The sequence below is a fragment of the Neocloeon triangulifer genome, unplaced genomic scaffold (assembly GCF_031216515.1).
Source record: "Neocloeon triangulifer isolate White Clay Creek 2 clone unplaced genomic scaffold, ASM3121651v1 ptg000014l, whole genome shotgun sequence".
NCBI classification, from domain to species: domain Eukaryota; kingdom Metazoa; phylum Arthropoda; class Insecta; order Ephemeroptera; family Baetidae; genus Neocloeon; species Neocloeon triangulifer.
Window position 1 is genome coordinate 3,385,236 of NW_026775556.1, and position 16,664 is coordinate 3,401,899.

The following is a 16,664-nucleotide window of genomic DNA, read 5'->3' on the forward strand; positions in this document are numbered from 1 at the left end:
TTGCAGGTCATTGTTGTTTCGCGCGTTGCATAATTCATAGCATTAAGTTTAGGGCTTTCAGCATAAAGTCCTCTTTATTCTAATCTATTATACCGAATAGGTTAATTCATGTAAACTTGATTGGTTTCCTTTCTAGAAGTGTCAAGAAGATGGAAGAGGAGCAAAGTGGGTTACCTTTCGGCGAGGGACTCGAAATTGAATTGCCCCGTTTGAACAGCTATTAGCAAACCAAACACAGCTCTTATGCGCTCATCAAAAATACAGCACCTTTGGGTGACGAAAAGACGACCTTTACAGGAGTGCGTGCGTTTTGCTAATAAAAGCAGGACCAAGCGCGTCATCCTTTCCTTATTTCTGCCTTTTATCTTTTAATGGAATCGCGAAAGAGCGAGCAGGAAAACAGCGCTTTTTATCCCTATGTAGGAGAGAGAGACGTCGATATGCCACCAAATAAATCAAATCAATATTTTTTGAGAGAAAGATCTCTCGCTTGTACATGGCCATGTGTCGGCAAAGAGAGCAGACGCCTCATTACCATACTCAGCATGTGAGGCAACAGATAAGTTGCTTTCAGTGTCGGTCGGGCCCTCGCTTTTCTCTCTCATCGTGCGCAAAATGATCACATAGTTTTGCCTTTCGTTATATGCAGCTCTCTCGGAAACATGAAACTTTTCGTTTTCCATCTTTTGTGCAAATTTTCGCCGAGATCAAAGTGCACCTCTTATTATACGCAACGTGGCGCGAAAAGTCTAAAATAAATAGATGAGGCGTGACAGCCCTTCTCCGCTCACAAAGGGTTACTTTTTAACTTTCTATTCTCAAAAGTTGCTCGCGGCCCCTGACAATGAGAGGAATTTTCTCTCTCACCGGCTTTTTAATTTTGAACGAAGGAGAAAACTGAAACTGCAGGCAAACGACTTCTTGAAAGGCTAGCCAATCACGTAGCCCTTTTCAAATTTATTTTTAGATGGAAATTTGCCAAAAGAATCGTAAGGAAGAAGGGACCGATTTAAGAATGCTATGTCTATGAGAGAGAAAGTTAGACGGGGAGTAAATTAATTTTAGTATTGTAACTCACCAATTTTTTCCCTTCTCTGTTGACAGAGAACCATTGGAATGCGCGAGTAGATAAATAAAAAAATATTATAAATACGATTGATATATAAAAATTTCAATTCAAGTCAGTAAATCAAATAATATTTTGCAAGTGATATTAAGGATAATTTGAGCATTTTATCTATACACACTTTAAGTGATTTATTTTATTTATCATAGCGAATCTGGGCGATCGGCTCTGCAAAATGATTATTGCCGCAGAGATGAGGAACGGTCGTTTATTTGAATTTATTGGCGAATTCGGGCCACTTTTATGGCCACGTATGTATGTATTTTCATTCGTCTCGTATTTGCCGACTGTAAATATCGTCACGACGTAAAAACGCAATAAAACGTGTCAGGCCGCGGCACGTTATTTATTACCCTTGGGCGCGAGAGAAGCCCTCCGGAGAGCGTTTGAATGAAAAAGTGCAGAGCGCCAAATAATTTGCAATTAGCACAACAAAGAGAGAAAGAGGCAGTAAAAAGTGTGTGCAGTTCCGATTTATTGCTTTTTTAATTGTAGAACATGGTGATGCGATTTGCGAAGCGTGACGCGCGTTTTGCAACGACCGCAACTACAATTGGCGAACCGCTAATTAGCTCGCGAGACGTATAAATAAGTGCACATTAATTATTCGAAGCGGCGGTGGGCGACGTCTATTGTTCCCGACGTGCGTTTTCCTTGCTTGAAGGAAATAATAATTAACGATTCTGCTATACCGCTGTCACGCGGCTTCTTGTCATCACAATCACTCGGTTCATTCTGTGGTTTCGCAAATTCCAATTCGCTGGAATGAGGATTTTTTTAAATTAAGCTCTTTTTTAAATAAATAACCGAGGTACAAAAATTATTACTTTCATTTTTTATACGTCATAAAATGAGCGCCTTGAATTTTTATTTCAGCTGGGAAAGAATAATTTATTCACGAGATAATTTTGGGAAGTGCGTTCGTCTGCCTGCGAAATTGATGATTGCTGTTTGGGCGCGGAACAGTTCGTCGGCTACGCGGACAGATGGCCAGTCCGTCGCTCCGCTTTTTGACACAAATGGCCACTAGCCATTTGCGCCGTTGGTACAAATGGCCACTCGACAGCTTTTCCAATTTTACAGGAGAAGCAAAAAACTGATTATCTGCGAGAATGTTCAGATTTCAGAATCCACTTTTTAACTCAAGGTTAAGGATGATATTGCAATTAAATTAGTGAAAAAATTATTCCAAAAAACGAAAAATCACCGCTGATATGAATATAAAGGCGAAATCGGAGCCGCTGCTGCGGAGCGGCTGGTTGACACAACAGTGGCGCCCCGTCAGTCGAGGTGTCGCGAAGAATGCTCGTTGTGATAGACGTTTGCGCGAATGCAATATTTTTTTAGAACGCGTTAATTTAAATTATTTAAAATTTCAGCGTTGATTCATAATTAGATAATTAATTTTTTGATTTGCTAGTTTAAAATAAATTCCGTCTGGGAGAGGAGTTATTATTGTTTCCGCGAGAATTTTGTTCCATCAATTTTAAAAATAGAGAAAAGCTTAAAACAATATAAACCTTTATAGAAAAATGTTGCCAATTAAATTTCCTACAATTTCTTCCATTGGCTTAAAGGCGTCAGAAATTTTTTCACTTATGTACGGAAGGCTAAAAGTCAAAATATTATTTTTATTCATAGAATAAAATTTTTAGAATTTTTTTGAGATAGCCAATCGATTGGAAATTTAATTTTAAATCTAGCTTCCAAATTACACCAAAAAATGTTGAGCCGTTTTTAAGTTGCACTTTGCTTTCTCGTGAGCGCTCTGACGGCACCCTCGTCTTCAAAAGCAGTTTGAAGGGTGATCACATTATTATATTCTTATTTTAAAACGGCTCAATATTTTTTGATGAAATTTAATAACGGAGGTGAAAATTTAATTTCCAATCGATTGGCCATCTCGAAAAAATTTTAAAAAAATCTTATGCTATAAAAAAATATTATTTTGACTTTGAGCCTTCCGTATGTAAGTGAAAAAATTTTTGACGTTACTAAGCCAATGAAAAAAATTGTAGAAAATTTAATTGGCAACATTTTTCTGTTTAGGTTATTATTTTTTATAACTTTTCTCTATTTTTAAAATGGACGGAAAAAAATTCTCGCGGAAACATTAATACCTCCGCTCCTAGACGGAATTAATTTTAATCTAGCATTATCAAAAATACATGATTAAATTGAACTTCATCGCTGAAATTTTGAATATTTTAAATTCACGCGTTCTAAAAAAAAAAGATTGCATTCGCGGAAACGTCTATCACAACGAGAGCATCCTTCGCAACACTTCGTTTGATTGAGTCCGTCCATTTGAATTAGTAATTAACTAATAATGAGATTTTACTTCTAGAAAATTGTAAAATATTTTAATATTTATTATACATTTTTTCAAGATTTTTTTTATTTTTATCATTTTTTCCAATTTTAACATTAAACGCATTAAAAGTATTTATTCATATTATCCGGCGATATGGGAAACCACATGAGGGGGCGTGGCTTTCATGGCACTTCTTGCTTGCGGGCTCAACAGAAGAGCCATCTACGGGTAAAGTTGGTACTTTTAGCGTGTGGGCTGGTGCATTTTGACTTTTTGAACATATTCGCGCAGAAAAAAAAATTTTCTCCGGAAATGCGAATTGGCCATTTGTACCAACGGCGCAAATGGCTAGTGGCCATTTGTGTCAAAAAGCGGAGCGACGGACTGGCCATCTGTCCGCGTAGCCGACGAGTTGTTGCATTATGAAAAATTGGCATTTGCAGAAGGGATGCAAGCAAGGCTATTTTTTATGATGTTGTTGCTGTTAAATGGATTGAATGTGCGTCCCTTGCGTTGTGCTCATGTTAATTGGCTGAATCAAATGGTGGAAATATGGTAATCACAGAAGTGCCGATGAAATTATTTAAATTATTTGATAAATACACAAGCTAACATTCTCTAATAAATTTATTATAAATTTTGGGATTTTCCCACAGTTGAATTGAATCAATTTGATAATTTTAACTCTATTTTAACCTATGCATTATACATCCACAATGTTCAAACTAAACTCAAAAAATTTAAGTGATGTGTTTGGGCAGAGAATGCAAAAATGAAGGGAAACAAAATTGAATAAACTTTGTTGATGAACCAAATTTCTTACTGTCTTCCTATACATAATTCTATGTGATGCTCGTTATAGGTTAAATAATAATGATTTTTATTTTCAAAAGCTCTCGAGCAAACGTGCTCTAATGAGCACCAGTCTTCAGGCTTGCCTGGAGTATTTATTTATTTAATTTTTATTTACTTACTTATTTTATTTATTTCTTTATTAATTTTTATTTATTTATTCATTTATTTTCTTAATTATTTTTAATTCTTACATATTAACTAAATTTGCATTTTTAAATCAAATGAAAAATGATTTGAAAAAAAAAGACTCATCATATCTGATGAACAAATATGCAGTTTCTAACAGAATAGATGCTTTTAATTAAAATTCAATTCCAATTTTATTTCAAATGACTTAATTGCTTTAATTGCAATTAATTTTCAAAACATATTGATGAATAGAGAGTGGTCTACCGTGTGTGCGTGTTTTTTGTTTTTTTTTCCAACTAAAAAGAGATAAATCCATTATTTTATAATAAACAAAACTTTTAATAAACATTTAATATTTTTACATTGTCGCAGCATTCAAGATTCTTATCCCTCCTGTTTTAATATCAGAATCTAGCGGACCAATCTCGCAATCGACAGGTAAAACAAAAACCAACAGTTGTTATGAAATGGTATAAAAAAATATAATGATATGATTAAAAATCCTGTTTTTAATTTGTAACAAAATCCAAGGTACTTTGTTATCATCATCACTTTATTTGGAAAATGTACATGTTTCTTGAGATTTTATTGTTCTGTTGCAAATGATAAAAGGAAAATCAATATGATACCAAAGATAAGTATCAATTTTCCTTGTAACCAAAATATTACCCTTTCCTGGAATATAAAACCTTGTGCGCCATCAACAAACAATAAAAACTACCTTCAACACATCTCTGATTGTGAGCAACACTCATAGATACCGAGATATATACCGTTGAGAAAAACAATTTATAATATCCTGTAAAAATATTATCATTTCACAGTTCTTGGTTAGTTGAATTAAAAATAAAGAATAAAATATTTTTAACAATTGACGTCGGATATATTCTGAATGATGAATGACTTTGTTTGAAAAAAACCTTTTTTTTTAAATTATATGAATTATATTCTAAAGTTATAAATTGGTAAGAAAATTGATGATGCTGGGTTGGAGCAAGAATTCTTAAAAACCTTTTTATTTATGATCATGAAGACCAAAATCAAATGTCATAATAAAGTAAAATAAATTTAACATACACAGAGAGTTCAACAACCTCACCTTTCTCCATCACATATATATATATAATTTTTAGTGTGAGTAGCATTTTTATTTTTATGCATTGAAATAAATCTCAAAATCATCAAGCTGCGCGCCTTCAACAAACAATCGGGCAAAGAGCATAATTTCCCAGAGGTGTAGTTCTCTGCAGCTTTTGCCGCGTAGCTTTGGCCTCGCGTGTGCCCTGTTTGAGGCATGAAAGGGCACTGTGGTTGAACCCGGTCGGGTGACGGACCCAAATTTTCACGTATTAAGAAATGACGTGCGTGTCTGTCTACCAATTTTCGCGACTGCGGGGCGCAAATTGGCACTTCATCATTGTCCTAAATGGGCGTTAACTAGTTAATTTGGCCGCAGGGACAAAGGTCTATGAACGCGGAATGAAAAAGAATCATTAATTATTGCTGTTCCCATATCTCATGTCGTACAATTTCTATTTTGTAAGTCATAATTATTTTAAATGAGAACTGCAAATCCGAAAATTAAAAAATCAAACATAAATGAGTCTTAGCGTGACAATATTGTGTGCTAATTAAATTTTAAGTATCTTATTGCATCCATAAATAAATTTTTCACAAATATTAAAAAATAAAATATTTAATTGTACATGTATGTATAATGCACATTCTTAAAATAATTCAAACCTTAACATTTTTATTTAAATTTAATTTAATATAAACATATTTAGTTTTATTAATGATTTAATTATAAAAACCCTAATAAAATTTTGGCTAACTTTAACAATTATTTATATTGACATAAATTTAAAGTATTTATAAAAATTAATTAAAAAAACCTAAATTTTTTCTCTTTTCTCTCCCTCTTTTGCAAGTCAGATTTTTTAAATATTTTGTATCAAGACGTGATATTTATGTCTTTCTTAATGTAAACACCTTCGAAAAAGCGTCATTGTTAAAACCACTTTTGATATTCTTTTGACGCGGCAATCGATGAGAATTATAGATATCAATCAAGCTTCCAGACTGACAACAAAAGCGGAACTGATTGTGAGAGATGAATTGACCCACACCGACAAAACAACAGGAAAAATTATTTTCTCATGTCATTTTTTGTGTCTTAAGGCTGTTCCGTGAATTGGATTTGCGAGGAAAGTGAGGCGAATCATCGCAAGTTATTGGCCACCTGCGTCTCACTCTCTCGCTCATTCATACGCACGGAGCGGAAACAGCTGGATGAATCCCCGCGTTGTGCGAGACTAACCAAGCAGATTATTTAAATAAATTATTACCCAAAATTATTCGCTTCCGTTTGCATAATGTCAACACGCATTTCCTTATTTTATTCAAAACATTGCTTAATCCATAGACTTGCAAATTCCAACTATTGATCAACTTTTTCACTGCACTTATTTGGCGTCGATTGAGAAATTTGTAATCAGAAGAAAGATAAGTAATGTTTTACAATCAAATGAATCGGCTTCTGCCAAAACTATTTTGGCAAAATTATATAGATCAATATAGATTTTAATAAATAAGATTAATTTGAGGTGGTGATTCAGAAGGCTAAAAAATGTCCGAAACTAAATTTATCTTTAAAAAAATTACTTTTTACTCATTTTTGTAACGCATTCTAAATGAAGAGAGTAGCAAAATATCGGCATTTTAAAGTCACCAGGACTGTGTCTAATTTAGCTGCAACTAAATATTTGATACTAAATTCTTATTGATTTGATGGAAGAGATAGAGTTTTCAACTAAATTCAGCTTACGGAAATTTTTGAAAAATATAACTATAACATAAAAACTGGATAGTACAAGTTGCGCAATTAATTATTCAAAGAAAATTCCTGATATCATCCCGCAAAAACTTTGAGCGGGCTTTCCTCTTAAGACCTGTTGCTCTCCCAGATGCATTCCTACTTTCCTAGATAACTGTTCACCCTAAGCAGCTTTTCTCTTTCCTTCGTGATAATAATTTCCATTGCCGAAGACTTTTGTATTCATTTAAAAAGAGGAAAAATCGCTATTTTTCACAGCGAGTTTTTTATAATTGTGGCCGATTAGTTAAACTTGAATTTTTGACGGTGAACCGCGCGCGGTACTGAACTTCACTTTTTCTTTTTCGTGCGATTGTCTGGCGGCGCACAATGCGACGGTGGACAAAAAGTGCACAGATTTGCGCCGCACAGCTCATCCTTTCACGCAACGCCGCGCAACAAAGGTTTGGTTTGTTTTTCGCCGAGAGCAGATTAAGCGACCGATTTAGCCGACTTTTTTTCCTGGAAGACGCGGAAATAGCCGCTAATTAATTAAGTTGCCGTGTAAAAACCAATAAACACAAAAGAGATGTTCTTGTGAGATAGAACAAATAATACAAATGAGTTCTGTGAACTCGTTAGCAAGTTCATCGTGTTTTAATTATCGCGTTCAAATACGTCAGAGGATGGAGTGAAGTTAAATTTAAGTTGTAAACGAAATCAGTTCGAGTAAATCAATTATTTCCAAGAAGAATGTGCGTCCCCGTCTTACATTGCGCATAGAGTGGATTATTTATAAAAAGAAATGCAGAGGCTTACATGAGATTTGTACACAATATGATTTTTACCGTTTCCACCATTATAAAAAAACTTTCTTTCTTTGTATATTCAAAGAGAGTGTAGAATTTCACATTGATACCATACTATGCATATTTATAATCGATAAATCAAAGCAAAGGATGAATTGAAAGAAACCACGCAATGCGATGGAAGAATCGCAGCTCGCTCATTAAAAAAGGGACAAGTGTATCAGGGTTTCGGATTGTGTTGTAAGTTATAACGAGAGATTATGGGTCGCCATCACTTATACACAAACGTGATTTTTCTGAATGAATTATTATGTTTGTTTTATAATACATTATTTGCATTTAAATTATTGTTTCACTATATTTTGCTCAATGCTCTAGTCAAGATTAGATTTCATTTTGTTATATTTTAATTAAATTTTAAAAATTTATACATTGTTTATCAAATTTATTTAATTATAAAATTATTTTATAAAACTTTTTTAATTAACAACAAAATAAAAACACAAATTGATTATTTTATTTAAACTTCAATGATGTGTATAAAAATTAATACATAGCTATCAAATATATTATATAAAATTTAGATCGAACATTTTTGAGAGCAAGACTAAATTCTTCTTTTGGTACCATTTGATGTTTTGATTGACGATTTTTATATTTTGAAGTAAAGTACGGCTATTTATTAATTTAATTCAGTGCAAATATTGATTAATTTGTTGTTTGAAAATTTAATATTTTTTTTAATAAATATGCCATGACTTTAATATTTTCGAAGCAACATTGGATTCCCAAGACATTGATTAAAACACACGGGCCACAAGTGGAACTTCCGAGAGCAGAGGCTCTCTCGCGTACACATAAGTATTTCTGCCGATTTGAAATGACAAGTGATGACACAGATGAACGCCGCTGCCGTTCGATCGAGATGCTTTTGATAGAAAGCGTGCAGCTAAACGCGGTGCCAGGCACGGCGTCCGGCCATCCGAGCAAGTGTCCTCCCGCCTCCCGTCGGCGGACAATGCCCCGTATAAAAGACGGCAGCGTCCGTCCGAGCCGTCAAACGCGTCTTTTTCACCATGTGCTCCGGAATGCGGCGGCCACAGCTGCTGTTGGCGCTGCTTGGCCTCGTCGGCCTCTTCTTCGTGCGTCCCGCTCATTCCATGTGCAAAGTCAAAGTGTCCCCCTCGAACCCGGTGCAGTCGCGAGTTTACACGCCCGTATACCTGCCGTCGGCCACGACCCAGGACACTCCGGGGGTCAACGAACCACCGGCAGCTCTGATTTATCCCGCCCAGTTAAACGTCAGCGACTTGGAGGTCAAGTTGCCCGTCCGAAAGAGGACCAGAGGTGTCCCGCGTCTGGAGCCGGCGGTGCCGAAACCTGCCCCCGTTTACGTCCCCCCGGTTTACGTTCCTCCACCCCCTCCTGTGCACAGTGGCCCCGTTTACGTCCCAGCCCCTGCAAGCGTGGCCGCTTCGGAGAGGGTCAAATCATGGAGGAAAATTCCGAGCAGACAAGTGGTCCCGGTCTCATACTCGACAGACTTGAGCACCGCTTCGGACGACACGGGTTTCAGGGTCGATCTGAAAACGGCGACCTCGTCCGGAATTCCAGCTTCTCAACTCGATTTAACGCACTCGGCTAGTGAAGGACACGATGGAGGTAATTGATCAGTTTTAAAAATATTTGAACAATGAAAGTAAGAATTATTATTATATTAATTCACAGGTGACGAAGGTGGTCACGAAGGTGGAGGTAATTATGTGCAGCGTTTTTAAATATCGTTTGTTCAATATTGTTACATACACGCATCTTAAAATAATGTTTAAAGAGAAAAAAATAATATATTGAGAATAGTCAAAACGGTCCTTTCGTGAAAAGAAGTCATCTTTTTACATCATGGTTTGCCGTATCAGATTTAAAACGTGAGAAAGAAACAATGACCGAGATTTTTCTACTAACTTTATGACAGTAATAATATTAATAATAATCTCAATAATCTTATTCTTAATTAATGTCACTTCTATGACTTACAAGTAGAAAAAAAATGCAAATTTACAGTCTAAAATTCACATGGGTTTAAAAAAAAACACGAACGATTGAATAAAAAATCCTTTTGATTAATATTTATAGTATCTAAAAATTTAACCTTCAATATTAAATCTACTACAAATGATAATTATAACACTTCATCTCTGTAATTAACGTTGTAAAAGAGTACTGTTTTAATGCAATTTAGAGCTGCACAAAACGAATGATGAACTTTTTTAAAGGAATTCGATTTATTCATTAATATATCCTTTTTTTACGAAATGATTAATTAATTTTTATAATTATTTCTTCTGATTATTTTCTAATTTTTTCACCCCATTTCATTATTATCTTATTTTTAACTTTCATTTGTTAAACTCTTGAATTGATTTACACAGGAGATGATGGTGGTCATGGAGGTGGTGGAGGCGACGGTGGCCACGGAGGTGGTGGAGGTGACGGAGGCCACGGAGGCGGTGGAGGTGGTGGAGGCCACGGAGGAGGCGGTAAATTTACAAAAGTTGATAAAATTGTTTAAAAACTCATGAAAGTTTTTTTCTAAAGGTGATGGTGGAGGTGGTGACGGAGGCAAAAAAGAGTTCAAGAAAGGAGGCGGCAAAAAAGGATTTTCATCTCACCACAGCACCGCCGGCAAGAAGGGTCATAAAGGTCACAAAAGTCAGCACTCTTCCGAAAAGGGAGAGAAAGGGAAACACAACAAGGAGGGCAGTTCGGGTGAGCATGGGGAGCATGGCGGCCACAAGAAGGGTCACCACGAAGAGGGAGGTCACGAATCGTCCTACGGTGGAGGGTCCAAAGGTCAAAAGGGCTCCGAATTTGCCGAGGACGGCAAACACAGCAAGGGTCACTCGACCAAGGGTGAGCACAACGTGTATAAGTTGGATGAATACGAGAAGAAACACGAATTCTTCGACGAGAACTACGACGGAGGTCACCACGACAAACACGGGCACCACCACGAACACCACAGCGACAAGAAGGGGGGCCACGAAAAGGGTGGTTTCCACAAGGGAGGCCATCACGACGACAAGTACGGCAAGAAGGGCCACTACGGAAAAGGCCATCACGACGAGCACCACAAAGGTCACAGCCACAAACACGGCGACGAATCGCACCACGACCACCACGAACATTACGGCAAGAAGGGAGGCGAGGAGGGCAAGGAAGAGCACGCACACGCATCCAGCAAGGGTGGAGGAGGCGGTGGAGGACACGGAAAAGAAGGGGGTGGTGGAGGAGGAGGTCACCACTGATTACCATTCAAAGGTTTATACAGAATATCTGGGGATTAGATTTGACTTGGTGAAGTCTTTGTTAAGTTTTGAAAGTGATTTTAAATTATTATTCTTGATGATGTTACTGCTTCATGTTAACTTTTGTACATACTCAAGCAACACTGTCACTTGCGGAAAGAAATAAATACGACAGTCTAAGACTGATGATGTGAAATTAATCGTGAAAGTTTCGATTCATATTAATTCCCTGCTAGCCTTTTTCAATATAGAAATCAACTCATAGTTTTATTGAATTAGAAAAAAGTGAAATTAAATATATCAATTAAAATGATAAAAAAATTAATATGAAATATTTTAGTGTTAATATTAAATAAAAAGGTCATTTAGTACTACAGGTACTACACCCAAAAAATTTATTACAACCAATTAGATGGTAAATAAAGAAAAAATTGTAAGAAATTTAAAAACTACTTTCTATAAGAACAGATTATTCTGTCTCCATTGACCCTCCATCTATTTCATAAGCCTTGATGAATACTGAATGCAAGTTCATTCTGCACGCAAGACGGAACTCAATTTTGAAAATTAATCCCCCAATCTCTCCTCGCAATTAAAATCCTCCCACGCCGGCAAATGAATTCCATCCAATCTGCAGCGATCGTAATGAAAAACGCCTAGGAATTTAATTAGATGGAGCATTTGCTCACATGTGCACTGGCTAGAGAAGCACATGGCCTCCTTATCTCGCAACAGTTATCTTCTCTCCGCGAAAGCAGGCAATGAAGGATCATTTAATTTCTGTTTGCATTTCCCCGCTCACGTACACGTACCGTTTAAAAGGCAATTCCGAGCTACAGTCGCGGAATTTAAAGAGCGGCAAGATTTCCCGGCGCGAATTTGCATACGAATGCAAAAACACGCGCGTGCACAAGCAGCAGGACAAAACTTCGGTTCTGCTCTGTCAGTCAGGCGCGAAAAGGACACAGCGAACCGCAAAACACCCACATCTATTGCAGCCGCATTAATTATGCACGACTTTTCACTTCCCGTTTGAAATTTCCGCGAACTGATGTGCATCGTGCTTAACAATAAAAATTAAATTTGAGAAGGAATAAAAAATAATATTTAATTACTTTTATTGTTTCATTTGTCTTTTATCCTCTTTGAACTTCCTTGACAACCAGCAGGGTTCATTCAGTTCATCTTACCAGTGAATTAAAAAAATCTTAAAAATCCGTTCTGAATTTCCCAGGGTGGACATATTTTTAATATTTTATTATGCAACCTGCAAAACGAGAACTCAATTTTATTTTATTTTACTATAAATTTGAATCAAAACGGTTGGAAAAAACAGCATCTGGAGAGTTTTTCATTTATGAAATATATAAATAATTTAAAATAAATAAACTTTTAACATTCAATACTATTCAGTTTTTTTTTTTTTTTTTTTTTTTTTTTTTTCATATTTGTGCTATTTTTATAATAAAACCGGTACATTTCTCTTCTTTTAATTATAAATCTCTTTGTGTTAAAAAAAACTCAGGAGGCAAAATTTAATTTAAAATCTGCATTCCTGTAGAATTTGAAAACAAACGATTTGGCAGAAAATGATAAGGCAATACACAAACAAAAGCTGGCCTTTGTTACAAATTTTCCACTAAACGCTTCCGCTGTTTTTATCTATGAGAGCACATACACATTTTCAGGTGGTTGTTGGTGCTGCCGTGCGTCATTGCGTCCATCCCGTGTAAGCACAATCTCGCCTTATTTTTATTAAAAGCTGGAAAAAATCTCGACCATGCATGCACAATTTCGCATACACAAAAGACGGACAAGGGCCCTTGGGAGAACCGAGCGCCTGTGTGCAGATTATAAAATTTTTAATAAAGCCCGTGCACTACTCACGTGCAGACGGCGTTCTGGCTGAATTATAGCCTGAGGAGGCCTTTTAATATTTCACCCGGCCACATCGTATACCTGTTGAGCTGCCATTTCACATTCATCTGTCCACCCGTTCGCAAATAGAATAATAAGGCTGGATCGTCATTAGCGATTTTTCCAGTGGTCTCTCACCTGGAAAAAAACGCTTTGGTTCTGAATGGGTGAGCCGCGTTGCGTAACTCGGATGAGCTCAGAGAAAATTTGATTTTCTCACCGCCCACCAGGTAAAATATAAAAATCACTGAAGACGAACGCCGACTGGGAATCTAATTCATTCATGACGTCACCCCCTGCATGTTGGAAGCAATAAAGAATGTCCCGTTGACTCTTTTTTTTATTATTTGATCAGGGTCTTTTGTAAATGCACAACAGCATTTATTTCAGGATTATGATCTGCCGTCTTTTCAATAAAAATAGAAAGAACATTGATTTGTTTGTTTGTGAGCATAATATAAAAAATTCTGGAAATTAAAGCAGAGCTTTTAAGTTTTTCAAGAGAGAAATACTCCGTGCGTGATAAGTTAACAAAATGTACCAAGCAATTCTCAACGCGCTGTGTGGTTTAAAAATATGCGACTGTTTTTTTTCCTCACGTGCAATAATTTCATTCCCGAAAAAAACGATAAATTAGTAAGTGTCAGAAAGGCTGTGGCAAACTTTCAACATGTGATCAAACACGAAATTTTTTTTAATTTATTGTAGAACAGATAAATAACGTAAAGCAAGTATTCTAATGATTATTGTAAATAATTTTTAAATTAAATTTGACTTTATTCTAAAATTTTACATTCCACGTGAACTTGATTTCTTTGCTCAATTTAAATTCACACAACATGCAATTAATTTTCTACTTTTCGCGATCATTAAAAATCTTGTGCATATTTGTTAAATCGGTTGAGATATTTAATGCAACTGAAATCTAATTAAATTTATCATTTCAATATTTATTTAGATTATTACAATTATAAAATTCTTATTATTCCTTAAATTTCTATTCTTAAACTCTGCTAGAATTTGACCTCTTGATTAAAACAAAGTATGATTCGTTTGTTATTAATTAGGCCGTACGCTGGTTAATTTCGGAAAACGCGATCGCCCGGCCATACATCAACTGACTGATGGTCCCTGAGAGACGCACGCATTTTCACACAGAGCACGCGAGCCGCTGTTCGAAATAACAAACTCTAATAAGGTAATTGCTCTCGCGTATAAAATAATTACACGGCTATGCCTCTCTTGTGGCGTCGCCATTTATCATCGTTGGCTCGTCGGGGGTGGACTTCTGCAAAGTTTCAACCGGCCCGCGGTGCACAATTAAACTTGCCCACGCGTTCGCTGCTCGTAAACCGGCCGGCATTCCACAGAGAAGCAGGGGAAAAATCTACGCGGCCGTAAATTTGCACGCAGCAAAAAGGCGCCGACGTTTTCCGCAGTTGCCATTTTCCCAGCCAATAAAACAGATAACCCGCCAGACGCGACTGGCGGCGAAATTTTCATTTGCAGATTGTGAGAAATATGGCGTGAAATCGAATTTCGCAGATGGAAGGGCGCTTGTTGGAATTCAATCAGCCCGATATTCCTCCCTTCCTGCTACCACATTTGCATCTCAACATGGTTTTACCCCTTTTTCTCCAAATGTGCAATTCGTATGCGGGCGTTTTTCGTTTTTTTTCTGACAAGCAGAATGGAATTCGGCCAAAGTGGCTTTTCGCCAACGTAATGATGATTGTGACCTCGTTTCCCCGCCGGATTTTTGCACAGCGCCTGAGAACGTGGTGCCGACGTTAATTGTCTGCAATGCCACAATTGCGGATTATGCAACGCGCTGCGCACGGCTGTGGAGCGGGTTGCGAGACTGTGTTTAGATGGCTTTGGCCAATTTTCAAACTGTTTGCGTCGAGAGCAGGAAAGCCTATAAAACCAAGACGGAAGACGGTAACAGTTTTTAATTTTTTGGCTTATGTACATCTGACTTGATACTTTAAAATCAACACTGAACTGAATTAGCTGTGTTAATTGTTTTTTAAGAAATAAGTGGCTTATATAGCAGCTATTATTTTTAAGCATATTATCATATTAAATTAAAATTAGCAAAATCTAATCGAATTTTCATATGATTCTTTTACAAAAATAGGGAATTGAATGTCAACACATTTAAAATTTTGCGGTGCTATTTCACGATTCAGGGTTGATTCATGGTGATTAGAGTTTAAAGTCGACTTTTCCTCGATGGGCTTAGAGTATTATATTGTTTTTGAAAAACAATATACTTGAGTCTTCTCTCGACCTCCACCGAGAAAGCTCATGAATTATGGCTGCACCCCGCAGCCGAAAAATGTAGAGCAGAATTTTTTTGTTTTTCTTAAACATTAAACAACCACAAAAGCCGACTATATACTTAAAATCATAAACGTTAGGAGTGGAGAATTTTGTTTTTGATTCGCTACCGGTTTCAGTATATTATTGGACCAATTATACAAAAATTGCCAATAATTGTAAGTCTACGATGAAAAATAGGAATTATTTTGGCCTGTGTCGAACAAAATGTTTTATTGTGTGGATTCTTGACACAAAACGCTGGACTTCATGCTTCTGATTAAATAAAATTAAAAGCCATTATTGCTCTTTTTAAGCAACGAGTTCTCACTGTTATTAAAGAAATCATTGCAAAACATTAGTTTTAATGAAACTAAAGCAATCAATTCTGTCATCAGAGAAAATTATAAAATTATAAATTATGATTCAAAACACGTATTAAATTTTTGTCCCCAAATAATGTTAACTACAACAAAAGCCTCATTTAAATATTTTGCAAAAATAATTTGGTAATATAAAAACTTTTTCAAATCTTTATTAATATACACAGATTTGCTGTTAACTGCACATATTTATATACATACTTGAAATCTTTGCCCTTTCTGCCATCTCCGTGCCTTCAGCCCCCTGTTGTTACCTAGCCAACGCGTTGAACGCGCCTAACCGCTTTAATGCCCTCACTAAATTAAATTCCTAAAACTAATAACACGCATTTAGCGAGGCAACCCTCACTGCACTCTCCATCTCTTTGAGCACACCACATCCACAATGCATGTAATGCGCCCAAGGCTTCTCCTCTAAGGACCCCATAACAATTTATCATTCAAATTACAGATGCGAATACAGCCATCGCGAACGTAGCAGAATTCAACCGATAATATTATTTTCCAAACGAGAAGAGGCGGAAACAAAAGAATGAACAGAGAGATCCAGTTTCTGATTTCTCTCTGGTAAATTAATATACAATCGTCAATGATTATTTTCGGCCGGAGTTTGCGATTCCGCTGGCGCGTGTCGAAGGTATCGGTTTCCTTCTTCGCAACTTGCTCTTTAATCGAATTTTTTCACCTTG

At 36.4% G+C, this 16,664-nt stretch overlaps 1 protein-coding gene across 1 annotated transcript; it reads left to right on the top strand.

The window, feature by feature from the left end:
* Positions 1–9,135: 9,135 nt before the first annotated feature.
* Positions 9,136–11,547, top strand: LOC132200838 (keratin, type I cytoskeletal 9-like). The gene is made up of 4 exons (XM_059626581.1): positions 9,136–9,710; positions 9,777–9,803; positions 10,478–10,585; positions 10,644–11,547. Exons 1-4 carry the CDS (start codon positions 9,137–9,139, stop codon positions 11,351–11,353), a joined length of 1,419 nt encoding a protein of 472 aa, XP_059482564.1. The 5' UTR covers position 9,136; the 3' UTR covers positions 11,354–11,547.
* Positions 11,548–16,664: the final 5,117 nt, after the last annotated feature.

Excerpts from the sequence above, each read along its gene's own strand:
- LOC132200838 (XM_059626581.1), top strand. The coding sequence starts at position 9,137 with ATGCGGCGGCCACAGCTGCTGTTGGCGCTGCTTGGCCTCGTCGGCCTC. Across the intron at positions 9,711-9,776 it reads TAGTGAAGGACACGATGGAG|GTGACGAAGGTGGTCACGAA; the intron begins GTAATTGATCAG and ends ATTAATTCACAG. Across the intron at positions 9,804-10,477 it reads AGGTGGTCACGAAGGTGGAG|GAGATGATGGTGGTCATGGA; the intron begins GTAATTATGTGC and ends TGATTTACACAG.